The sequence below is a fragment of the Chionomys nivalis genome, chromosome X (assembly GCF_950005125.1).
Source record: "Chionomys nivalis chromosome X, mChiNiv1.1, whole genome shotgun sequence".
Classification (NCBI taxonomy): Eukaryota; Metazoa; Chordata; class Mammalia; order Rodentia; family Cricetidae; genus Chionomys; species Chionomys nivalis.
The window spans coordinates 34,386,957-34,414,844 of record NC_080112.1 but is presented as its reverse complement, the minus strand read 5'-3'; the positions used below and the strand labels follow the sequence as shown (position 1 = coordinate 34,414,844).

At 40.8% G+C, this 27,888-nt stretch overlaps 1 protein-coding gene across 1 annotated transcript in view; it reads left to right on the top strand.

The window, feature by feature from the left end:
- The window catches only part of Fundc1 (FUN14 domain containing 1), a 53,212-nt gene extending 26,205 nt beyond the window's left edge, over positions 1 to 27,007 (top strand). Inside the window, exon 4 of the mRNA XM_057759735.1 lies at positions 26,602 to 27,007. Within this exon, the coding sequence (XP_057615718.1) occupies positions 26,602 to 26,760 (159 nt within the window). The 3' untranslated portion in view covers positions 26,761 to 27,007. The remainder of the gene's footprint in view (positions 1 to 26,601) is intronic.
- Positions 27,008 to 27,888: the final 881 nt, after the last annotated feature.

Genomic DNA, 27,888 nt, shown 5'->3' with positions numbered 1-27,888 from the left:
TTTAGTTACTTATGTCAGAGTTAACTTTGAAAACATAGACAGGAGGCTAAATAACACTTGTTCCTGTAAATGAATTTGTACTCAGCATGACTACAAGTATAGTTCTATGCACATTAAAGAATTTGATCATTTCTAAAGTGACTGACTACTAACTTGTGTGTCTTAACTATAACAGTTTACGATGAGTTAGTAGCTTTTACAAGATTAGGATTTTAAAGTTTTATTTTTATTTTTTTTGTTGAAAAAAATTTCTGCCTCCTTCCCGCCTCCCATTTCCCTCCCCCTCCTCTCCCCCTCCCCCCACTCCTCTTCCCCTCTCCCCACTCCTCTCTCCCTCCCCCCACTTCATTCCTACCCCTCTCAAGTCTGAAGAGCAGTCCGGATTCCCTGCCCTGTGGGAAGTCCAAGGTCCTCCCCGCTCCATCCAGGTCCATCCAGGTAGGTGATCATCCAAACAGGCTAGGCTCCCACAAAGCCAGTTCATGCAGTAGGATCGAAACCTAGTGCCATTGTCCTTGGCTTCTCATCAGCCTTCATTGTCCATGTTCAGAGAGTCCAGTTTTATCCCATGCTTATTCAGTCCCAGTAAGAGAGAGGGGAGGGAAGTGGCCGCTTTTTTTAAAGGGAGAGAGACCACGCCCCAATGGGCTGGTATCTCAGTGGCTATTGGCTGGAGAAGCAGAAGGACCTCCCGCAACAGGCACTGCCTTAATTAGTTTACACTACATGGTCATCTTAATTAAGATGGTAATGGAGTTACATGTCTTATCCTCACTTTAACTGTAGTAAAGATGGTGACAAGCCACATGGTTGCTTCCATCCTGATGGGGACATGAGCTGAAATGGTAACAAGCCACATGGTTGCTCTTTACTTCAAGGTGAGCCCACTAGGCACTTATCCGTTTAAGATTACCTATCTATAGATTTTTAACTTTTAACCCTTTTGTTAGGAGTTTTAAGGTAATTTTTTGTTACAGATTTTATAGATTTTATAAAACATATTCAATAAACTTACAAATTTTGAGTTACAGGAAGTTTACACAGTAGTCTTGCAATAATTGAGATAAAGTTTATATTTTAACACAAGTTTTAGAGAGTTAAATAAAATCCAAAATAGTTTGAGATGTGTAGCAGTAATCCCTGTTAGAAATACTTGACTTTTTTAGTTGTTTTAAAATCTATGGTGTCTTTTCCCGGGCTTTTTTCTTTGGTTTTCCATCTTCTTATCATAGAGTCAGATGGCCTTCTGACTTAGGACAGAGATTTTGGAGAAATTTCTAAGCAAGCATGCTTGAGGTGGAAGAGGGAGAACCCAAGGCAACTCCAGAGCCAATTTTGTAATAAAGTAGAGCAGCATAAAACAATATTTCAATATTGTCCATATAAAAGACACCTAAAACCCTAGAAAACTGAATCCAGTGTCCAGAGGGAAGGAACAAAGTAATCAGAGAACAAGGAAATCTCAGAGATAAAAGATTTTGTAGGATGTAAACAGGCTCCAAAGAACCACCAATGGGAACAGAGACAGAGCAGGTAGCTTGTAGGGGGAGATAAGGATAGATAAAATAGCCAAGGCTAGTTTATTGTCTATCAACTGACCCAAACTACAGTCATCGGAGAGAAAAGAGCCTTAGTTGATGAATGCCTCCATGAGATCCACCTGTAAGGCAGGCATTTTCTCCATTAGTGATTGATGGAGAAGGGTCCAGCCCGCTTTAGGTGGTGCTGTCCCTAGGCTGATGTTCCTGGGTTCTCTAAGAAGGTGGGCTGAGCAAACCAAGGGAAGCATGCCAGTAAGCAGCACCCCTCCATGGCCTCTGTATCAGCTCCTGCCTCCAGGTGCCTGCCCTGTTTGAGTTCCTGTCCTGACTTCCTTTAGTGATGAACAGCAATGTGGAAGTGTAAGTAGAATAAACCCTGTCTTCTCCAATTTACTTTTTGATCATGGTGTTTTGTCCCAGCAATAGAAACCTTAACTAAGACCTCCCCCCATTTTAACTACCAAATCCCCCATTTGGAAACCCCCTACACTTGAGCTATAAAAGCCTGTCTTCCCCATATCGAAGGCTGACCTTTCCAACCCTGCCTTATGTAACATGGGGGGCAGGCTGCTTGTTTGTTGTTTTCTGTCCTGCCAGGTACCCCCAGCTGTTTAGTCCCAAAGAAAATCACACATAGGTCTCCATAAATTATAAGCTGATTGGCCCATTAGCTCTAGCCTCTCACTGGCTAACTCTCACATCTTGATTAACCCATTTTTCTGATCTATGTTAGCCATGTGGCTCAGTACCTTTTTCAGTGAGGCAGATCACATCCTGCTGCTTAGGTCGTCTGGGCAGGAGTGTGAGGAATCAACTTCCTCCTTCCCAGAATTCTCCTGTTCTCATTACATCATTTCTACTTCCTGTCTGGTCAGCGTTTATTTATAACATGATTGACCCGCACCACTTCCCCCTTTTTTAAAAAAAAAAAAAGGAAAATACCCATACTCCATTTTTTGGGAATGTGGGCATAGTATTCCAGGCTACTTCCAGCTGGTTGGGGGCGCTGTTAATCTTATGGGGACCTAAAGAAAATTTAGAGTTATCGTCAAGTCCTGATTGAAATATCCTGTGAGTCTTGATCATCTCAGGCCGCAGTCTTGAACCTGTTCTGGATGAAGAACTCAGACATCTGGGCCATCTATTTCTGCTGGAGATTTCTCAGGTGGTCTTCCTTGATCTTCCTCTGAATAAATCCACAGCCTCTCATTTTCTGTGGAAACAAAAGCAAAATCTCTTCTCCAAAGTAACATACCTTTCTTTTGACTTCAATTTTGAAGCCAAGGTATTTTCAAAATACCTATCTTGGATTAATTCTGCAGCATTTATAAGCAAATATCTTTTAGCAGCTGTTGCTCCTTCCTCAGCATTCAAACAATTCAAAGAGAGCATAATAGCATACAATATCAAGATTCTCTGTGTATTTTCCATCTTTACCTGGCTTTATTTTAACCTCTATTTCTTTTATTTTTACTTTTAACTTTTGGCTTTTTGAGACAGGTTCTCTGTATATTTTTGTCCTGGAATTCCCTCTGTAAACCAGGCTATACTTGAACTCATAGAGATCATCCGTCTGTCTCTGCCACCCAGGCTTCTTCTTTTCTTTCTTTCTATCTTTCTTTCTTTAGAACTTTAATCTTTAGCCTGTATATATTTTTAACACAGTGTAAAACATTTAGAGGTTTTCTTACTCTTTGAATCTCTCTTTATTGTATATCTCTCTTTTTCTGACCACATGGGTCTTTAATTTGCTAAGGAATATGGAGAAGTTTTTTGCACAACTCTATGGTGTTTCAAGGTTCTTGCCAGGAAGCAAGCTGCAACAGTGTATCCATCGGTACCTCCTGCTTGAAAGAGTCAGCATTTTCCCTGGCAGGAAGGCCCAGAAAGCCTGCATTTTAAAACAGCTCAGGTTTTTTTCCTGCTATGGCTGAAAACCGAAATGCATTACTCTAGTCTTTCCCAGGCTTTCTCAGGCTTTCTGTGAATGCAGTTATCCATGTGGGCGCCATTCTGTAACAGCCTTAGAGGGAGGCAACCTGTGTACATGAATACAAAGAGCTTGCCATAATTAATAGCTTGCTTTAATTAATTTGGCCGTGATGATTTGAGTTGATGATCTTTTTCTTCCCATCTCTGGGGTTAACATGTTAAGCTCGTTTTACAGAAGCCAGAGCAGTGGTTAATTATCTCACAGCACTAACACCATTCTGGGGAGGGTGTGGCTTGTGAAGTTCATCTTTCGGAAATTTATGGCAGAGGCCATTGGCTACTAAGGAGGGTTCCTGGTACAGAATGGAGTTTCCTTGGCTATCACAGTAGGTATTCAGATAATAATTGAGATTGAGTGAGTGAGTATGCAAAAAGCTATTGCTTATGTTAGAGTGAGTGTCAACCTGAAGAAAACTGTTCTTTGTAGCAATCCAGTAAAATAAAGGCACCATCAGAAATACTAACTTGGCAGATCTTGGTTGCAATAAAAAGCCTAAATAGCCTCCTTTATCTGAAATGGGAATATTTATATTTTAAGGCATAGAAGCTGTTTGTAAGATTTAATAAAACATGAATATATAGAATATACTGTTTTGTGGGTTAGGCTTTGGAAGCTATAGACATTTTGACTGATTTTTAAAATACGTATATATAGTTCTTATCTTTGAGAATAGCTGATTTTTTATGTTTTATTTCAAATACATTATGAATGAAATGTATTCTTCATAGAAGACCTTTCCACCATAGACAGTTCAACTTTTTAAGGTTTTATTCTCTTGGTATTTATTTACTACAGCCATTACTTCTTAGATTTTTGGTTTTGAGAGCCCCTAGGTTGGCCTAGCAAGTACTAGGATTACAGGTGCACACACCGCCGTACTTACACTTTATATTGTGATGAGCAACTTGACCTGGATATCCTGTTTTGGTACATCTAGATTTAGCCCTGTAATACCTTTCATTTCATATCCTTATAATCATCATTTCTTAAAATCTACAAATTCTGTACATTACTATGACAAATAGCATTTACTGTTGAATGAACACAAAGCATCCGTAAGGTCAGTGGTTCTCAACCTATGATTCAAACAGCCCTTTCACAGGGATCACCTAAGATTGTTTACATTACAATTCATAACAGTAGCAAATTATAATTATGAAGTAGTAACAAAAATAATTTTATGGTTGGGGGTCACCACATGTATTATAGGGCTGCACCATTAGGAAGGTTGAGAATCACTGATCTAGGTCCTTTTACGTGTGTTCAACTGGGCCTAGTCTTAGTTTGATCCCATAGACTGGCTCATATATGGAGGACAATGTGGTTGACAGAATATTGACCTCACAAGATATACATACCCTAATTGTGAGCCTATGAATATGTTAGGTTAGATGGCAAGAAGGAATTAAGGTACCTGGTGGGTTAAGAATGTTGCTCCACAGATCTCAAATAGAGAGATAATCCTGGGTTGTACCAGAAGGCCCTTTGAAACACAAGGGTTTTTAGGAAGAGAGAAGCTAAAGCAAGATTTAAAGATGAGGATATAACATGGGAAAATGGGTGCTATATGATTGGCCTTAAAGAGAAAGTTAGTAGGGCCACTTTCTGAGGAATGCTGGTAGCCTCCTAGAACTGGAAAAAGCAAGAAAAATGCGTTTTCCTCCCATTGCTATGCAAATATCTAGATTTTATTCTAGTAAGAACCATGTCTTATGTCCTATGTCCTGACCTATAAGATAAATATGTGTTTCTAAGCCATTAAGTTTACAATAATTCAATACAGCTACAACAGACAGCTAATGCAAACACCTCCACATTCTCTCCTTTAATGGTGTAAGGGCTGATTTGTGTATCCTTGTGTCAGTCAGGCTACCGTGTGCCCACTGGGATTGGGGTTAGTAATTTTCCATCCTAGGAGGCCTTGATCTCATGAGAACAAGCTCTAGAGCAGGCTGCTAGGTGTGCTGGCCCAATTAAAGGGATATGGATGGGGCACTAGCTATCTCTACTTCAGTCAGCAAACCTAAGACAACACTGCATGTGTCAAATAATAGTTATATATACTTGTTTGGTTGAAGAAGAAACCAATAAGATAAATGTAGAACTGAAGTACTTAGAATTCTTTTATTATCCCAAAATAAGTGGTTAGCTTTACATTTGAAGGTTATTATGCTTGTATGTTAAAACATTAGGGGCAATCTACATATCTGTTATTAGTTGTAAACAAGCAAATACATTAGAACATAAGCAATCTGTCTTAGTCACTGCTCTAGTGCTCTGAAGAGGTATGATGAACAAGGCAATGTGTATAAAAGAAAGCATTTTTTAATTAAAAAAGAATAAAAAAAAAGAAAGCATTTAATTGGGGATCTGCTTACAGTTTCAGAGATTTAGTCCATTTTCATCATGGTTGGAAACATGCTGTTATGCAGGCAGCCTTTGGAGCAGTAGCTGAGAGCTACCCCCTAATCTATAGGCAGAGAAAAAAATACTGGTCTGGTGTGGGCTTTTGAATCCCCAAATCTTAGTTACACACTTCCCCAAATAAGGCCACACCTCCTAACCCTTTTCAAGTAGTTCCATTCTCTCATAACTAACCATTCAAATCTATGAGCCTATGGAGGGCATCCTTATTTAAACCACCGTATTCTACTCCCTGGTCTCTATAGGCTTGTAGCCATATCATAATGCAAAAATGTATTCAGTCCAATTTCAAAAGTCTCCATAGTTTATCACAGTCTCAACTATGTTTGAAAGTCCAAGGTTCAAAGTTTCTTCCGAGACTTATGCGGTCTCTTAACTGATTTTATATGGATATAAAATCAAAACATAAAAGGAGATCATATACTTCCAACATATAATAGCACAGGATATAAATTACTGTTTCAAAATGGAAGGGACCATAATGAGAAAATACTGTACCAAAGCAAGACTGAAAACCATATGGGCAAACTCCAAACTCTGCATCTCTATGTCTGATGTCAAAGTGCTCTTCAGATCTCCAACTCCTTTCAGCTCTTTTGATTGCAACACAAATTCTCTCTCTAGGACTGGTTCTACCCCCTGTTAGCAGCTCTCTTTGGCAGGTATCCTAAAGCACAATTCTTAAAAACTCAGAAAGAAAAATTTGGGTTCAGCTTGAAGATCTGAAAAGCAAAACAGCCAGCCACTGGCTCTTACCTCGACCTCAGTCCTAGAATGAGACTGTATCTGAGAACAGTATTTCCTCCCATTTTATAATCCTCTCTAGGGCTGGGATTAAAGGTGTGCACCACTGGAATTAAAGGCACGGTTTCTATGGCAACTAGTGTGGCTACTGGGATTAAAGTTATGTGTTATTGCTGCCTGGTGTATAAATAAGGCTGGCCAGTGTGGCTATTTTACTTTTCTGATCCTCAGGCAAGTTTTATTTATTAGAATACAATTGAAATGCCACTACAGTATCCCACAACTTTGACATCTCTAACATCTTGGAGTATCAAATGAATTCCAAGCTTCACCTTCACAGCTTCTTGCAATGGTTTCTCTGAGCCTCCATGCAGGAACATCCCTGACACATGTCTGGCCTCAATGGCATTCTTTAGTCACAGAGGGAGATTCCACAAGCCCTTTCTTGTATCCTTGACTCTAAAGCCTGAATTGTGTGGCCAAAGGTGCCAAGTTTTTCTGCTTACAGGGGCTGGAACTTGGTTCTCACATTCAAATACATTTTCATCAGTTTTCTGTTTCTCATGGGTTCCTTCACTGCTTAAGCTTTTCTTTAATTCCTTTCCACAAATTGGAAGCATAGCTGGGTGGAGTTTTACCCTGTGGTCACCATTCCCTTTATTCCATTTAGGATAAGGCTTTTCTTTAATCTTGAGCACAGGATTTAGCTCCTTTCTACTTCCTGGTGCCCCCTTTCTCTTCAAGCTGTACATTTTGTATTTTTCCTTGCTCAGCTTATTCTTTTCCATTGTAGATCAGCATAAGAGTGACCACTTACAACCACAGTACACAGTCAATACTAGACTGTCTTGAAATCTCTTCTGCCAGCTAGGTGGTGGTGGTGTGCACCTTTAATCTAAGCACTTGGGAGGCAGAGGCAGGCAGATCTCTATGAGTTTGAGGCCAGCCTGGCCTACAAGAGCTGGTTCCAGGACAGGCTCCAAAGCTACCGATAAACCCTGTCTTAAAAAAAACAAAAACAAAAAAAAGAAATTTCTTCTGCCAAGGCCATTAATCCAAAACCTTTTAGCCTCAGTCAGATTTTTAGAACAAGGACAAAAGCAGCCACATTATGTGCTGAAATATCACAAGGATGGCTCTAGGACACCTACTAATATACTTCCCCTCTGAACCTTCTTGAGCTGGGCCCCTGCAGTTAAAATTACCATCATTACCACTTGTTAAGTTTTTTTCCTTGGCCAACAAACCCAATCAAATTCCAATGAAATCCCAATCAGACCAAATCAGACCAAATTAGAAGACACCCAAGTTTAGTGGCTGCCAGTGCTTTTGGGTGGCCTCCTGGAAAACATGGAGGGGGGTAGGAGAACCAGAATGACATTCAGAGAAGGAAAAGGGGAGACCACGTGTTTGTTGGGGGGGCAGTTTAAATAGCCTGTGGGAGTGGTCTTGACCTTCCCTGAGGAGGGGTCACCATTTTTCAGGCTTTTTTGGAGATGGAATTTGGACTGTGGCCACTCCCAGAGGAGGTGGCTTAAAATGGAGTTTTTTGCTTAACATTCAAAAACCAAGTAGCTGCCTTTAGCCCTTTGCTGAAATGTCTGTCTGAGGCTAGAGTGAAGTGTTTTGGATTAATTCTGTCTGCAGAAGAAATCTCAAAACAGCCTAGTATAGATTCTGTCATGTGGCTATTAGTGGTAACTCTAAAGAAGATTTCTAATGAGGAGAAACCTGAGCAGGGGACATTATAAAATGCAAATTTTGAGGAGAAAAAAATCATCAAGTGGAATGGAGCAAAGTCCTGTGTTCAAGGATATAAACAGATTGAGAAATGGAATAAAAAGAGTGGTGACCTCAGGGCAAAATCCCTCCCCGCTAATTTTCCAACTTGTAAAAAGGAACTGAAGAAATGTTTAGAGCTGTGCATGGTGCCACAGCCTTTAATCCCAGCACTGGGAAGCAGAGGCTGCCAGATCTCTGAGTTTGAGACCAGTTCAAGAAGAGACAATCTTACGCAGTGAAAGAAAATGGAAAATTGATAAAGATGGAATTAAACAAGAGGGTTATGTTCTGGCCCCAGTAAGCAGAAGAACTTGGCAGCTTCAGCCACGTGGTTCTGGATTTAAAGTGAAGGACAGAAGAAAGGAATTATGGAATAAAGCTGCTGAAGCCAGGCAAGTGTCAGGGATGTCCTTCAATGGAGGCCTAGTAGAAAAGCCATAAAGTGAAACTGTGACTTTGAAGCCTGTATTGTCTTGGGGAACTCAAGATGTTGGAGATCTCAGAGCTGTGGGATACCTGCTGAAGAAAACTGCTAACAGGGAGTAGAACCAGCCCAAAAGAGAGAAGTGTATAGCACTCAACAAAGATGAAAGGAGTTGGAGATCTAAAGAGTGTTTTGACATCAGACATGGACCTCCAGAGTTTGCAATTTGCCCAGCTGGTTTTTGGTCTTGATTTTGTCCAGTATTTCCTCACTATGCTCCCTTTCCTGCATTTTGGAATGGTAATGTATATCCTGTGCCATTATATGTTGGAAGTATGTGGTCTCCTTTTTGATTTTGATTTTTACAGGGGGAATTACAGTTAAGAGATTGCCATGTATCTCAAAAGAGACTTTGGACCTTGAAACAAGTTTGAGACTGCTATAGACTATGGAAACATTTGAAATTGAATTGAATGCAGTTTTTATTATGATATGCCTATAAGCCTTTGGGGGCCAGGAAGTGGAATGTGGTGGTTTGAAAGAAAGTGGCCCTTAACAGGAGTGGCACTATTGGTAGTTATGGCCTTGTTGGAGGAAGCATGTGACTGTGGCAGCGGGCTTTGAGGTTTCTTTTCTCAAGCTTCACTCAGTGTGACAGTGAGATGCTCCCCACCATGGTAATGGGCTGAACCTCTGAAAATGGTAAGCGAATCACCTCAATTAAATGAGTGTTTTATAAGAGTTGCTATGTTTATAGTGTCTGTTCACAGCAAAAAAACCCAAACTAAAAACAGGCCTTCTTACAGTTTCAGAGATTTTGTCCATTATCATCATGGTGGGAAGGAGGCAGCCGTAGGAGCAGTGCTATATCCTGATCTTTAGGCAGAGGGGGAGAGGCAGAGAGTGAAATGGGGGAGCTGAAGAGGGAGGGAGGGAGAGACTGGGTCTGGTATGGGCTTTTGAAACCTCAAAGCTCACCCCCAGTGACACTTCCTCCAAGGCCTTACCTCCTAATGCTCTTCAAATGGTTATACTGCCTGATGACTAAACATTCAAATATCTGTGCCCATGGGGATCAATCATTCTTGTTTGAACATTAGTCTACAGAGTGAATTCTAGGATCGGCTCCACAGCTACTGAGAAACCCTGTCTCGAAAAAACAAAAGGGGGGGGGAGAGATCGAGAGAGATTGAGAGAGATCATTTTACAGTTACAAAAAGTATCGCTCTTAGAGAGGGCAGGAGTCTGCATCCAGCACCTATATCAAGTGGCTCGTGGTTGCTTGCTCGTGACTCCAGTTCCAGGGGATCCAGAACCCTTTCCTGGCCTCCTTAGGTACCAGGGGCAGGCACATGTGGTGGACACGTGCGTACTCGTCAGCAGCAAGCACTCGACACAGATGAATACGACCCCTGCCTGCCTGGTCAGTGGCGGCACACATCTTTTATCCCAGGACTTAGGAGGCAGAAACAGGTGGGTCTCCGAGTTCTAATCCAGTCTGGTCTACGGAGCTGGCTCCTGGACCGCCAAGGCCACACGGAGACACCTCGTGTGTATGGGAAAACAAGAAACAAAATGAAGCAAGAAACCCTGAAAACATTTAAAGTATCCAGTTACTGTTGGACGTGAGATGATCTGAAGGCTTGAGGTAAGAATTAAGGACCATTAGTAGTAGTATAGAATGTTTTCAACTAAGAGTCATCAGAAACATCTATTTTCCTTTAGACAAATAAAAGCAAGTTACGTTTGTTCGTGTCTGTCGTATGTCAGGTTTAAGATGGATAATAACGTAGGTCGAGATCAAGATTCAATGGATGACTTTCCCCTGCTGTCGTAATTCTTAGATGGTGTTGGCTGTGCAGAAGAGGAGAATTTTCCTGTTCTGCTCTTCATGGCCATGCAGCATTTCTGTTGCCCAGGAAGTCCTCTGCTAGGTTTCAGCGGCTGTCACTGGGCAAGTCTTTTGTGTTGGAGCGTTTTTCCCATTGGGTCCTCATCAGCAATATTTTTAAATGGCTCCATCTCATGTATTGCATCAATTGGTATCAATTGCATCTTCAGATAGATGAATTGACCCCCTTGTACCAAGCATCTTTCACCTGTAGTACTGAAATCATATATAGTTAAGTTTAACAAAGGTTAAACCTCAGGCCTACCAACAACTGTGACGGCCTGGGTGAAGAATCTGGGGGGCGGGGTGGGATATGCATATGCATGAGCACGTCACAGGGAGGGCAGGGAGTTTTCATGCATATTCATGAGACTCTGGGAGGAGCCCGGGAGGAGCCAGGCCCAGACCCCTCGAACTGGGGCCTAGTAAAGCCTAGACATAGGGTTCCACCTGAGGGCGGATCTGGGGGCGGGTGGGTTATTCATGAGGCTCTGGAAGGAACCCTGCAGATTCCAGTCAACCCTAGGGTCTGGGCACCTCAGGCCTACAGACAACTGTGACGGCCTGGGGGGCGGATCTGGGGGGGGGTGGGGTATGCATATGCATGAGCAGCTCACAGGGAGGAAGGGAGGGAGGGGAGTTCCAAGCATATTCATGAGACTCTGGGAGGGGCCTGGGAGTTGCCAGGCCCGGACCCCTTGAACTGAGCCCTGGTAAAGCCTAGACCTAGGGTTCCAGCTGGGGGAAGATCTGGGGGCGGGGCAGGTTATGAATATGCATGAGTGTGTCACAGAAAGGGCGGGGATTCCCACTGCATATTTATAAGGCTCTGTGAGGGGGGCCTGGGAGGAGCCAGGCCTCCCTCGACCAATCAGGCTGCCTAACCCTGGCCGTGACCCTAGCCCCTCCCTAACCGTAGCCCTGCCCTAACCCTAGCTCCTCCCTAACCCTAGCCATGCCCTAACCCTATCTGTAACCCTAACCCCAGCCTAACCCTAGGCCCTCGCTAACCCTAGCCACTCCCTAACCCTAGCTCCTCCCTAACCCTAGCTCCTCCCTAACCCTAGCCAGGCCCCATCCCTGAGCCCTGGGTAACCCTGAGAGGGCCGGTCACCCTGGGGCGTGGTTAGGGTTAGGGAGTGGCTGGGGGTGGGGCGTTGATGGGGTGGGCGGTGCTAGGGGTGGGACATTGCCAGGGCCGGGAAGGAGTGGCTAGGGTGAGGGAAGGAGGAGCTGGAGTTAGCGAGGGCCTAGGGTTAAACTAGGGCTAGGGTTAGGGCAGGGCTAGGGTTAGAGAGTGGCCAGGGGTAGGGTGTTGCTAGGGGTGGGTGGTGCTAGGGGTGGGGCATTGCCAGGGCTGGGGAGGAGTGGCTAGGGTTAGGGAGTGGCTAGGGTTAGGGAGAGGCTAGGGTTAGCGAGGCCCTAGGGTTAGCGAGGGCCTAGGGTTAGGGCGGGGCTAGGGTTAGGGAGTGGCCAGGGTTAGGGAGGAGCTAGGGTTGGCGAGGGCCTAGGGTTAGTGAGGCCCTAGGGTTAGGCTCAGGCTAGGGCGTGGCTAGGGGTGGGGCGGCTCTAGGGTGGGCGGCCCTAGGGGTGGGGCATTGCTAGGGCCGGGGAGCTGCCAGGGGCGACCTAACCCTCAGGGTCTGCTGGCCCTTAGGGTGACTGGGGGGCTAGGGTTAGGGCTTGGCTAGGTTTAGGGCGTGGCTAGGGGTGGGGTTTTGTTTGGAGTGTTCAGCACCAGGGATGGGGCTTCCCCAGGCCTGGGTTGGGTTTCGGTAACCCTGCACCCAGGTTAGCGAAGGCTCTCATGCGTTTTCCTAACAGATGGCCTTTTTTCCTTTTCATTTCAAAACTGACTGTATATACATATATTTATGCACATATATATATTTAAAATGTATAATATAATACTGCTTCAGGCTATGTTATACATTGTGGAACAGCTAAGGTAAGCTAATTAGCATGTGTTTCCTCATATCCCTTTTTTGTGGTGAGAACACTTGGAATCTACTCTATTTGCAATTTCAAGTATACAGTCTATTGTTAAGTCAACCCAGCATGATATCCATTAGGTATCTTCAATCTGTTTCTCTGGACTGCAATTTTGAATCTATCCTATAGTTTCTATCTCATCTACTTTCAAATGTCCCAAATTCCAAAGGGTTTTGTTCTGTTAATGACATCTTTGTTTTCCAGCACTTAGGATTTGTTGCTGTTGTTATTTTGTTAATGGTGCTGGAGATCAAAGCTCATGATACCTAAGTAGTCTACCACTGAGTCACATCCCCAATTTAGTCTTATGGTTTTTGAAAAAAAACATTCTGTTATCTTGATTCTCAAATATGTTACCACACCACAACGATAAAATCAACAACCTTCAAAATACAGGAATTTCTATATTATGTGATTTCTTCAACAAATTCTAAGGGAAAGTAAGAAAGGAAGTAGTTCCAACAAATTTACTTTTTTTCCTTTCAAACTTAACAGCAGCCATTAGTGTATGTATGTGTGTGTTGTTCTGAATATATCTTCTAACTCTAAAGAGACTGAACTTTTGCTGGTCCTTGTAGCCAAGTTAATCCACGTTCCTTAAGGCCATTAGCTTGCTGTCCTTTAATAGAACAGTATAACCAACCTTACTATGCCTTGGATTTCGCAACCTTACTATGCCTTGGATTTCCCATGTAGTTAGCTTTTACAACCTAACATAAAAGCATTGCTTTAAAGTTAAATTATGTACTCTTCCATGCCCCTGACTCAGAATAATGTATGTGTGTGTTATGGTAATCAGTTTCACAAAACAGCCAACAATTTGAAAGCAACCTTAAAGAAACCATAAATGTTGCAAGCAACTTGTGTATTTAGGCTGATTACAGCTGTGTGCTGTTGTGATCGGTTGGAGTCAGTAAAGTAACTATTTCCATTGTAATACTCTGTTCAAGTAAAAAGGTATCCCTCATTCTTTTCCCATACCATGCTTTCTGAGCTGTTTAATAAATACTGAGCAAACCCCTAGGGAGAGAATATAGGCTCAACACACAGTTACAACAGATCAGATAGGCAACAGGGACAGATCAAATGGCACAGCAGAGGGGTCAGTAATCAAAGACTACATACAGATGGAAGACATAGGAAGAAAAGACAGAGTTCAAATTTGAGCTCACTCTTGGTCAAACTAACCCAAGAGAATTAGTGTTTATCTTCATTCCTTATTGCAACATTGATAGATTTCTATGTCCCCGTTGAGGTTTCTTTAATGCACTAACCAACTCCTTGTTTGTGTGTGTGTAAAATATAGTGAACATACTGTGCTCATTTTTTAGCTTCAATAATTATCAACACACTTTAATCCCAGCACTCGGGAGGCAGAGACAGGCGGATCTTTGTGAGTTCGAGGCCAGCCTGGTCTACAAGAGCTAGTTCCAGGACAGGCTCCATAGCTACAGAGAAACTCTGTCTTGAAAAACCACAAAAAAAAATAATAATAATTATCAACACATGATCCATCTTATTTTAACTATCTCTAACCAACTCCTGTAACTATCTTAAAGTATATTTTAGAAATATCTTACTAATTAGCAGTTGTTTTGTATCTCTGAAAGCTAAGAACATTTTAAAAAGACACATTACTGTCAATAAGCTGATAAATTACTAAAATAAGCCTTTTGTAATATCAGTGTTCCAGTTTTCCCAATTATCTCAGACTTTTTTTCACACAAATCAGTATTTAAATGTGGTTCACGTATTGTATTTGGGTACTGTTAAGTTTGATCCATTTTCTTTTAATTCATTGGACCCATTTTCTCTTTTGGGTTTTCCTTAGAATTTATTTGTAAAGAAACAATGTCGTTTAAAATTCCTGTATTTTGGAGGTTGCTGATCGTATCTCTGTGGTATTAGTTAACTTGTTCTTTTAATCCTTGCATTACCCATAAACTGGTAGTCACATTTATAAATAATCACATTCAGGTTTCATTTTTTTCCTAAGAACATTCTATAGCTAGTTATACTTAATGTTGTATCACAAGAAGGAACACATATTAGATAATTATTTCATGTTAAAAGAAATGTTAAGATTGAACAGTTACTCCTGGTGATGTGAGCCTAAGTCAGCCATTATAAAAATTTTCACCAGCCTGTAACTTAATCTTTTGAACAAACATAAATGATCACTGCCTAGACCTTATTTTATTTGAGGTTATAAAATAACAGGGTTCTAAACAATACATAAACTATACTGACCTCAAATTACTTTAGAAAAAAGTCCCAGCCAGGCAGTGGTGGCACCTAGCACTCGGGAGGCAGAGGCAGGCATATTGCTGTGAGTTTGAGGCCAGTGTGGTCTACAAGAGCTAGTTCTAGGACAGACTCCAAAATTACAGAGAAACCCTGTCTTGAAAAACCAAAAGAAAAAAGGAAAAAGGAAAAAAAGTTCCTATTATAATTATAATTATGCTGGCCTGCCCTGCTACCTGGGTACCCTGTCCCTTTAAGAGATAAGCTTCACCCACTCCCAGTCTCTCCCTGCCTGCTGAGGCAAACTGGCCTCCATTCTCTCTTCTTTTTTTTCTCTCTCTCTCTGTCCATTCTTCTGAAGAGGCAACCTCTGTCTCTCTTCTTCTCCCTCCTCTTTCCTCTCTCTCCCATACCACTCTACCCTCCCAATACCCACTAAATAAACTCTCTATACCCAAGCTCTCTCCTCATGATGTATCTGTCTACTTTTCATTACTGCCCGAGATCTCTTTAATTGTCCTATTAGGATGCTTGGCTGAGCCCATCCTGTTGAAGCTGTGTGAGGCAGGTAAGCCTCTTGCTCTACAACTACCATTACATTAACAGAATAGAGGGGGGGCCTTATTACACTGCAAGATACAGAAAAAGAAAATATTTAATAAAACATGACAATCATATATAATTAAAAACTGGAATCAACAAACTCAGAATAAAGGAAACATATGAATTCTGATAAAGGGTTTCTACAAAAAGCCTCCAGCTAGCATCATTCATAATGATGAAATTCTCAGTGTAGTTGGAATGAGACCAGGAAGTCTATTTGAACAGTTCTGTTCAACATTCCACTAGGAGCTCTAGGCAGTTTGTTAGTAAACTTTGTTTTTTCCAATCTGATAGGTGAGAAATGGTTTCTCAGGGTAACTTTAATTTGCATCTCTTTCATTTCCAGCAGCTTGCGCATCTTTTGTGCTCAGGGACCATTTGCTTTTCTTTTTCTTGAAATGTGTGTTAATTTCTCTTTTCCATTTTTTCTATGAAGTTGAGGGCCTTTTCTACTTTTAAACAAATAATTAAAGAAATTTAACCTTTATCTGGGATGCAAATTGTAATTGCTTTTTTCCAGTTTGCCACTTGGTTATTTTTCTTGGTGTTTTGCATATTTTTTCATGTAGTTTTCCTTTTCAACTTTATATGATCAAATTTAGCAACATTTTCCTTTGTTTTTGGTATTTGAGTTCTAATTATGAAGGCTTTTTGTAAATGACAATAGAAGAATTCATTTTTTTCCTAGGTGTACAGGATTTAAAGTTCCCATTTGGAATATGTGAGATCCCAATTTTCTTTTTCTGTATGATTAACAAGTCAACACTGCTTATTTAAGAGACCTTCTTTCCTCTACTATATTGAGATCTCATCTTTATCATGCCAAATTTCCATAAGTAAGCAGGCCCGTTTCTGTATATTCTGTTTATTATTAAAGCATTATACTTAAAAAATTCTTTTATATTTTTAAATGGAGATATAGAAGGATATTATTTCAGTGTGATGCTGAATGAAAAATGGGCACAGTAAAGAAACCAAAATATCTGCTCCATGGGTGAAAAGAGAAAAGCTTATTCCAAACTGTCAAGACTATCTTCCAGGAAAGCAGGGAGAAGTAACAATAGAAAAATTCACAGGGTTACGGTGGGAATAGGAGTTTGTGAGCTAGGGTGGGGCTTGTGAGTCAGGATTGAGGGAGCCTAGAGGTTAGCATTGACCTTCACAGGTTAATAGGTAGATCACTCTTTCCTTTTGCCAGAGACACTAGAATGACTCCTTTTGTTTTTTTTTTTTTTTTAGAAAGCAGGATCTTCCCCTCTCACACCCCTGAGAGAATGTGGACCTTTGTCTAAATGTCTGACCTTGGGAAAAGGAATTCTTGGGGGACCACACAGACGCCCCTTAGAGAAGCGACAGAATGGAGTTGTAGGAGAGCAGGATGCAGAGAAAGAGACAGCAAGTTTAACATGAAAGAAGCCAATAGCTCAGGAAGGTTGGGAATCTCCCTTCCCATTCAAAGAGTGACATAACAGCCTGTCTGCTTGGTAAAATCTCCTGGTGGAACAAGCCTTTAATCCCAGCACTCGGGAGGCAGAGGCAGGAGGATCTCTGTGAGTTTGAGGTCAGCCTGGTCTACAAGAGCTAGTTCCAGGACAGGCTCCAAAGCTACAGAGAAACCCTGTCTCGGGGGGCGGGGGGGAGTGGGAAAAGGCAGATGCTGTGTAAATGGTCTATGGAGAAGAATCAAGACCCTTATGGTCCAAAACTTTTAAGCCTCTTTCCCAGCTCTCTGGCTTACTTCCACTCTTTAGAGTACCTTTTGCTACCAGAAATGAGGGAGAGTCCTCTCTCAGACTTGACATAAATGGCTGAGGTACCTGTTTAATATATTAAAGCAGATAGATGTTGACCACCAGGTTCTCCCTGCATCCCTCAGTTCCTACCTGCTATAGGGACCTGTGGCTGGCATACCCCACTCTCTACCCTAAACTTGTCCAGCCCAGGGGTTGGGCTGCCCTTAGCTATATAATCCATTTTAGTTACCTGGTCTTTTTTGTCTACCCTTTACCCTCCTGGCCTGTTGGTCTGGCTCTCCCTTCTCTGCCCTCCACACATGATGGCTCAGGGTCATGTCCACTCTGGAATCCCACCCCTAGATATCCCTGCCTCCGGCTGTGCTAGCCCTTTTATCTACAATAAACTTTTTTCTCCTCCATACCTAAGAACAATCATGTGCTTTCTTTTTCTTTCTTTTTTTTTTTCATTCATCTGGTGCTGAAACCTAGACCAATTATGTCCTTTCCTTTTTTTTATTTCATTTTTTCATTCAAGTTTTTAGTCTGGTTAGCAAAAGAATTTAGGGATGAACTCAAAAGTTTTAAGGTAATTTTGTTAATTTAAGAAAAACAACAGAACAGACAAGCTTTAAGGCTGTGATTTGGGATCACCATGATCCCCTACTCAGATCCTATTAATTTTCTAAAACTGCTCACAAAAAAAATATATATAGGAGGAGGCTGCTTGCTTGTCCTGGCCACCCAGAACCAAAATAACCACACAGAAACTGTATTAATTAAATCACTGCTTGGCCCATTAGCTCTAGCTTCTTATTGGCTAACTCGTACATCTTAATTTAACCCATTTCTAGTAATATGTGTATCACGTGGCGGTGGCTTACTGACTAAAGTTCTGGCGTCTGTCTCCGGGGGGGGGGGGGGGGGGCGCTACATGGTTTCTCTCTCCTGGCATTCAGCTTAGTTTTCCCTGCCTAGCTCTCTTCCCCTATAGCTCTGCTATAGGCCCAAAGCAGTTCCTTTATTTATCAATGCTAATCACAGCATACAGAGGGAAATCTCACATCACATACAGATGGACAGCTAGGTGAAAGAGATGCAAGAGGACAAGGCATGTGGCCAATGATACAGAGTTTCCATGCCCTCTTCTATACTGGTTTATTTGTGTTTTAATAAATAAAGCTTGCCTGAAGATCAGAGTGCAAAGATGCTACACTAGTCAGTCATACAGGCCAGGCAGTGGTGGCACACGTCTTTAATCCCAGCAGCCACAATAGTTAGCCAGAGACGCCAGGCAGTGGTGGTGCATGCTTTTAATGCCAGCACTAGAGAGGAGTATAAGGCAGGATGAGAAAGGAACTTGCTCTTTCAGTCTGAAGATTTCATACAGGTAAGAGCTCTCTAGTGGTTTGGCTGCTTTGCTTTCTGATCCTCAGGTTGAGCCCCAATATCTGTCTCTGGGTTTTTATTATTCACGCTACACTCTCCAGATTCATGACCCTCCAAAATATCCAGTATTCAGAACCTCTCCACAACCCCATCTTTTTGTGTTTTTGCTGTAGTCTTTTTTTTAATGGAGGCTTCACTGCATAGGCCTGCTTGATTATAACACTGGCTGTCAGCAGTAACTCAGCACTTAGCCTCTCTTCTCTTCCCTGAGATAAAGAAAGAAAGGCTAAAACTCTTAAGCTGCTAGCAGTTTTTCCATCTTTTTTTTTAATACCATGAGCATACAAATGACATTTTATCCCTCTGTAGGTTCAGAGGATTTTTAGAAATTGTATACTAGGAAACAGAAGATGAATGAAATTTAATATATATTGTGTAATATTACACTTCTTTCCCCAGCCTTTTATGACTTCTATTCTATTTTCTGCTTGAATGAATTTGTCTATTCCAGGTTATTTCATAGAAATTGAACCATACAATATTTGTCCTCTCATATTTGGCTGATTTCATCAAGCATAATGTTTTCAAGGTTCATCCAGGTTGCAGCTTCTATCAAACTTTCATATCCTTTTATTGCATAATAGTATCCCCTATACAATTTTTTTTGTAGAATATTTTTTTAGCAGTTTGTGTGTGTGTGTGTATACTGGAGGTACACTCATGCCACGATGTTCATATGTAGGTCAGAGGGCAACTTGAGGGAGTCAGTTCTTTCCTACCACTATGTGGATTCTTGGGGTCAAACACAGGTCATCAGGCTTGACAACCAGTTGAGGTAGCTCATCAGTCCATATTTGGTATTCTTTCATTTGAATGAATAAATATTCTAATTTTATCTCAATCCTTACCTGATTTTTTCTTTTAAAATCATGTTTAAATATTGTTGATTCTTGATACATTCCAGAACCACTTTAGGGTTTTGATGTAAAGTGCGCCTATAATATAGAAAAAATAAGTGAAAGGTTAAATACAAATGGCATCTAAGAAGAAGAGATTATTTAAATTAGGAATTTCTTAATAGTTACAATGTGTCAGAGAATTCAGAATTGATACAGAACATTCTGTTCTTTATATGTCTAAGCAAATTTGTTCATTGTAAGCAAAATGAGTGTTGGGAAATGAAATTTACTACTGATCACAACCTGTTAAAATCTTTACATTATAAGCAAAAGACGGAAGTGTAAAGCAGTGTTTAAAAATAGAAAGAAATGTGAGCATTAGAGATCACTACAGAGTAACATGATTCCTTTGGATTTATTATATGTCCCTTGAAATGCTTTTGATTTGTTTAGAAGATATATAAATGTAATTGCTAAAGATGTAGAACAGTAAAGTATGTCTTGTTATTTTATTTTGTTGTGATGGTTTGTTAAAGCAATTTATGATGTCTTTGTGTTCTGGATAAGTATCAGCTACACTGAAGTTAGAGGAATTAGTAAGCACCACAAATGTTATCTGATAGCATAAGACACATGGAAACCACTTTATCTTTTCTTGGTCCTTCATTGTGAGACAAGCTAAAAAGTCAGGTAAACTTAAAGGAACATGGAAAGGGAAAGAAGCCCTTCAGTCTAGTACCAGGTTTCTCATAAGCTGATACACGGGAATTTCCATACAACTGAAAAACCATCAGTGAAAATTACCTATAGAGACAAGACATTTTTTGAGATATAACTCAAAAACCAAGTGGACCAAGCTGGGCAGTCGTGGTGCACACCTTTAATCCCAGCACTCAGGAGGCAGAGACAGGTGGATCTCTGTGATTTTGAGGCCAGCCTTGTTCTACAAGAGTTAGTTCCAGGACAGTCTCCAAAGCTACAGGGAAACCTTGTCTTGGAAAACCAAAAAAAAAAAAAAAAAAAAAAATAAGAAAAGAAAAACCAGGTGGACCATGTTTGCTTAAAACCAAATGCATGTGACCTTTGAGTTTGACTTATCAGCATACTTGTGATGCACTTCATAAACCATTTTATAATTTCATTAACAAAAGAAAATTAAGATAACGTTTCTTCAAATTCATATATTTTATTTAGTTTTTAAACTTTAAGTTTTAAAATTTACTTAATCTTTTACTCTGGTTATAAATTATATCCTTTGAGAAATATAACTTCAAAATCCACAATATCATATATGGTTATTAAAATACAGTCTCTGTATTGTTATTTTTCTTAATACTGACTAAATACACGACAAAAACAACTTTAGACAAGAAAGATTTGTTTTGAAAAGTTGTAACCCATAGTAGTGGAAAAGGTATGGAGGCAAAAGTGTGCAATAACAACTTGTTATATAGCACCAACCAGGAAGCAGAGAGAGACAGGAAGAGAGAGCGAGCACAGGTTGTTATTTTTTTTTAAAGATATAGTGGTGGGGGACTGGCCCCACAAGGGACAGCAGTCCCACGAGGGGCAGCCAGTCCCATGAGGGGTATTGGAGGGTGACCAGAGGCCTTGGCAGTTTCCCCAGGCCTCCATAAGTCTCCTAAGGTCTTGGCGGGTCACCTTAGCGGGTAGGAGACCAAGCTGAGTGAGAGATGGACAAATACTCCATACAGAGAAAGTTTGAGTATAGAGTTTATTTAGTGGGTTATGGAGGGTAAAGGATAGGGGGAAGAAGTGAGAGAGGCAGAGATGGGGTGGGAGAGCAGAAATTACCCCTTCAGAAGAGAGATGAAAAGAGAGAGTGCAGGCTGGAGGAAGCAGGAGATTCCCTTGAGATCTGTTTGCCTCAGTGGAAGGAGAGGGTTGGAAGTGGGCAGGGCTTGTCTCCTAAAGGGACAGGGTACCCAGGTGACAGACAAGGCCAACAGATCATAACACAGGTTAACACTGGAGCCAGACCGTAGGCCATAGCTCTACCCCTATAGTACTATTTTCTAGCTAGGCCACATGTCCAAAGGATTTAACAACCTCCCTGATAATTGCCACCAGCTAAAGACTAAGTGTTCAAACACATGAGAGTGTGGGGAACATTTCACGTTCAAACCTGCTCCTGACTTCATAACTTCTTGTACATTCCATAATTCAAAATATGCTCCATATGACTTCAAAAGTCTCCACATTCTTAACAGCTTCAGCGTTGTTAAAAAGTACAAAGTCTCAAGTATCTTCTGAAACTTAAGGAAATCTTTTATCTGTAAGCCCTTGTAAAATTAGAAAACAAATTTATATATTTCCAGTATACACTGGCACAGAGTAAACATCATCCCAAAATGGAGAAGTGAGGACATAGCAAAGAAAGAAAATATCAACTCAAGACTGACACCAAATCTTCTAGCTCCATGTCTAGCATCAAGGACTATCATCATTTGAGATTCAACAAGCATGGAGCTCTGTTGCCGGCAGCATGCATAGCTTCTTTCTTTTCCTAGCTTGACTTAGTGTCTACAACTTTTTTAGGCAGATTTTCCACATTCCTGGCATTGCCAACATCCTGTAGTCTGCATGGTGACTTAGACTTCACAGTCATAGCTTTGTATATAGCACACTCAGAAGCTCTATGATTCTGCCAGACATTGTCTGATCTCAGTAGCTTTCTGAAGCTTTGATGCAAGCTGCCATGACCTCATATCTCTCTTATTTTGCATGCCTGTAACATCAGTAGCACTTAGATGACAGCAAGTTCTACTGCCAGCTTCATATATAGCCTGCCCTCTTTGGACCACACTTAAAACTGTTGTGTGTTTTTAAAACTGAATCTTGGAAAATAACTTCCCAAGGTGGCTCTTCAGCTCTCCTCTGTCAGTTAAGCCCCATGTCCAAAAGGTTCTATAATCTCTCAAAATATCCCTTCCAGGTAGAGTCTAAATGTTCAAACACATGAGCCTGTTGTGGTTAGTTCACATTTACAGTTGTATCTTCCTCTTCCAATGTCTACACATAAATCCAAAACATCTCCTCCCTTTTTGTTGTCCCTTTCTTAGTAAATCCTAGTTCTGCTTCAGATGGATTCATCCTGAAATTCTGTTCTGTTGTGTAAGTCAAGATCCTGGCCATACTTTAGTGTAAGTCTTTCAAAGGGAAATTTTCCATTTATAGCCTGAAGCACTATGCTACATCTCTTTGCTGGTAGTAGGAAGAAGTCTCTTCCACTTCATGGTGATATGGAGAGGTTACTGAATATAACAACTTGCTATTTGTGAAACTTAATGAACAACTACAGCAAAGCCCATTTTTAAGTGCACATAATCACTGTTTTAACTTTTACTGTACATAACAAAATAGCAAAGTGTGTTTTTAAAAGCTCTAAGAATTCTAGCTATTGTTCGCAGAAAGAATTAAATTCTTGAAAAAGAGCAAAACACTGTTTTATTCCTCATCAAAGCGATACACATTGTATTAGTCATTTTTTCTCACTAACCTGACAAACTAACTTAAGGCAAAAGAGGTTTATTTGGGCCTTCAGCTTTATGGAGCAGTCTGTCATGGTGAAGGAGTCAGGGAAGCAGGAGCGGGACAGCTGCAGTCAGTGAGCAGAAAGCAATGATTACTGCACCCAGATTTCTTTCGTTTTTTATTCAGCTCAGGACTTCAGTCCATGGGATGGTGCAGCTCACATTCAGGGTTGGTTATCTCTATTCAATTATACCTTTCTGGAAACTCTTTGCTACACATATCCAGAAGTGTGTTGCCATGGTGATTCTAAATCCAATCAAGTTGACAAGATGAACCATCACACTTGAAAGGCAAATTTAGAAATGGAAAAAAGTATGATGAAAACAAGCAATCGAAAACAAGCAATCTGTATTTTTGAGAGACTGGATAATCACTATTAAATTTTCTTGATACATATGTAAGGTTGTTGCAACATAATTAATAATATAATAGAAGTTTGGAAAGAACCTAGTTAGTCAGAGACTAATTAAATCCTAACATAGCCATACATTAGAATTTACACACATACTATTTAGTTATCAAATAAGAAAATACTTTATATATTAATATTAAACACCTGCAGGCTTTATTGTTAAGAGAGCAATAAGGTAGAGATCAGTGAATGCTATCTTTTCTGAAGGAGAAAGATGAGGTTATGTGAAATCCACACATACTGGGCTGTATACCTTTGCTTAGAGGAAGGAAAAGATATGTAAGAAATAAATGAAAGTAAATATCTTTATGAGATGATGGAGGAATTGAGACACACAGAAGCCACATCAAGGCCAGAACTTGTGAATGTGCATTCTGATTTGATTTTGAATTATATGAATATATAACCTATGTCTAAGAAGTTAAAAGGATGTACACTTTAATTGTAAAGGATATCTTCCCACTGGCTTTTTATATAGAGGAAAGGCTATAATTGCTACAATCATTTATTATAACCAACACCAGAAATTTTCAAGTATTTATTCTTTAAAATGAAGAATTTTTTCCATGTCTTCAGTTTTAAAAAGATCAGGGAGTTTCTGATTTATAGTAGTTCAGACAATATAGTTGTTGCCTGTTTAATGATATAAGTAATTTTATATTCTGTAAAGCAAGAGTTGGCTGAGAATTTTGATGAAATTGTAATAGACTCCAGGGATAAATGATTTGGAAGAGAAACAGACCCAATAAAAATGAACATGATAAAGGTTAAGCTATTCCTCAAGGCGCTTAGCTGTCTAGGAGTCCTAATGTAATGCATAATTCTCTACCCCCTCATCAGTGTTCTTTGCGAACATTTTAATTGAAGATATTATCAAGATATTTAATGAAACTGTACAAAAAGAGGCTAAGAAGCCAGATGTGGTGGTACATGCCCTAATTTCAACACTTGAGAGGTACAGGCAAGAGAACCCACTTTTCAGTGCGTTATCTATACATAGCGAGTTCAAGGGCAGCCTAGGCTACACAAGACCCTGTTTGAAAGAACAAGGAAGGAAGAAAGGCAGGAAGAACACAAGGAAAGAAAAAATAAATAGGCTGAGTATGTTCTTTAGTGTTCCTGGGTTCAATCTCCAGCACCAGTAGGGGGGAAAAACTGTAGAAACAGAATTCTCATAGCTTGCGGTTTAAGGTACAAAACAATAATACAACACAGCATACAAAAACCTGTCATGGCTGACTGTTTACTAACTGGGGAAAAGGGCAAAAACCCAGGGAAAGCTGTACAGTTAAATTAGGAAGACAGTGGAAGCTAGGGAGGTTGAATGGTGAGGAAGCAGTGGAACTGCCACTGTGTCATTGAAGTAACTCACTGAAGATGGGAACCCCGTGAGAAGAAAGAAAAGAATCCCAAAGCATACACATCAGTCTGTTCTCTACCCAGGTCAGCCTGGAAAATGAAAATTGGCCTTTTGGATGACAACTTGGAAGAATATGATCCAAAATTGATGAAAATTTCATTTCTTTCAGCATTCTGGGTTTAACAAGGCAAAAAGGAAAGTTATATATTTTAGGGAGACATAATTTTAAATTAAAATTTGTATTATTTGAATTATTAACTGAGGGTCAAAGTTCAGTTGTAGAACATTGGTCTAGCATAAGCAAGACCTTGGGTTTGATCCCCACCACTGGAAACCATTTTTTATTGACACACAATAATTGTACATGTTTATGAATGCATTACGATCATTTGATGCTCATATACAATGCATAATGATAAAATAGGAATAATTAACATTTGAACCCCCTTAAGCATTTACCACTTTTTTAGTTGAGAAATTTTGAACCCTTCACTTCTAGTTCTTTAAAAAAAATCCACAGTAAACTGTTGTCACATTACTGGATGATGGAACACTGGAACTTAATCCTATGGTTTTATTATGGTACCTGATGCTTGACCCTAAAGAGGTCTGTCTCTCTCTTTCATTATGTTTATTCCATACTTGCTGTTTAAACATGAATTGGTGTGGGAGAATTGTCTGTGTTCTGTCAATCATGTTATAAATAAACATTGATTGGCCAGGCAGGAAATATAGGCGGGAAAACCAGACAGGAAGTAGAAATGGTATAATGAGAACAGGAGAATTCTGGGAAGGAGGAAGTTGATTCCTCCCACTCCTGCCCAGATCACTGAAGCAGCAGGATGTGATCTGCCCCACTGAAAAAAGGTACTGAGCCACATGGCTAACATAGATCAGAAAAATGGGTTAATCAAGATGTGAGAGTTAGCCAGTGAGAGGCTAGAGCTAATGGGCCAATCAGCTTATAATTTATGGAGACCTATGTGTGATTTTCTTTGTAGTTAAACAACTGGGGGTACCTACCGAGAGGGACAAAAACCCCAACAAACAACAGGCCCCCTCCATGTTTCAATGAATGTGTTATATACATGGGCACATGTGCAGTGGTACATTTTAAAGGTCAGAAGATAACTTTGTGGGATTGGTTCTCTTCTTCCACCTTTTATGGATTTCAGGTCATCTGGTTTATGCATCAAGTGTCTTTACCTGCACAGTCATTTTACTTGCTATCCCCTTAAAGAGCTATTCTTAAAAGGGTTAAGGAGTTGTGGTAAATGATCTCAAAACTGCCTTACAGTTTGTGGTGGATTGAATGAGATGTCCCTCATAAGTCTTGGGCATTTGAATACTTTAATCTCCAGTTGGTGGCTATTAAGATGGTGAGAGCTTGGGGGAATGGGATGGTTGGGATAAAGGAAGGGTGGATATGGGAGCAGGGAAGTATATATCTTAATTAAGGGAGCCATTTTAGGGTTGGCAAGAGTCTTGACTCTAGAGGGGTTCCCAGGGGTCCAGAGAGATGTCCCCAGCTAGGTCCTTGGGCAGCTGAGGAGAGAGAACCTGAAATGGCCCTATCCTATAGCCATACTAATGAATATCTTGCATATCACCATAGAACCTTCATCTGGCAATGGATGGAGATAGAGACAGAGACCCACATTGGAGCACTGGACTGAGCTCCCAAGGTCCAAATGAGGAGCAGAAGGAGGGAGAACATGAGCAAGGAAGTCAGGACTGCGAGGAGTGCACCCACCCACCGAGACAGTGGGGCTGATCTAATGGGAGCTCACCAAGGCCAGCTGGACTGTGACTGAAAAAACATGGGATAAAACTGGACTCTCTGAACATGGCGGACAATGAGGGCTGCTGAGAAGCCAAGGACAATGGCACTGGGTTTTGATCCTACTGCATGTACTGGCTTTGTGGGAGCCTAGCCTGTTTGGATGCTCACCTTCTTAGACCTGGATGGAGGGGAAAGACCTTGGACTTCCCTCAGGGCAGGGAACCCTGACTACTCTTTGGACTGGAGAGGGAGGGGGAGGGGAGAAGGTGGTAGGGAGTGAGGGGAGGAAAAGGGAGGGAAAAGGGAGGCAGGGAGGAGGCAGAAATTTTTAATAAAAAAATTCAAAAAAAAAAAAGATTAGGAGAGGTATGTCACTGGGGTCAGCCTTGAAGTTTCAAACTACTTGTGCCATTCCCAGTGTGCTCCTTGCCTCCTGCTTATGGTTTGAGATATGAGTTCTCAGTTGTTCCTGCCACTATGCCTTCAATCCACCATCATGGGACCTAAACCTATGGAACCATAAGCCCATTTTTTTTTAACTTGCCTTGATCATAGTGTTTTTATCACAACAATAGAAAAGAGACTAAGGTACAGTTTTAAGACCAAGTCTTCAGTCACAGTGCTTGTGGAGGCACTTCTTGGATCATATGTTAATGGTAAAATGAGATACTTCTTCTGCTGTGTCAGTGAGAATATATATCCTATACACCAAGTAGCTCTATGGGGCTATATGGGACTGGGCATATGGTAAGTACTGGAGTAACCTGGCAATTTTGAAACTGTGGGTTCTCTGCCTTGAGTACATGGAAGAAGAATCAATTTTGTCTATGTCAATCCCTTCTTTTAGTTGTTTGGCGGTATTGTTTTGCACACATATAATGTTTATATAATGGCCTTTTAATTGATGAAAACTATTTCTGACTGTTTTATGCTCTACTAAAGCTGTGATGAGCAATTGTGTATAGTACTTTGAATGGGTGTTTATGGTCATTACCATGGATAAGACTCTAATAGCAGAATCTCTAGGTTATGGCCATGATTGTACCTCTGGGAGCTGCAGCTGTCAAAGTGGTTTCCACTGTGAATATGCCATATTTTGTCGCTTTGAGCAGGGCATGG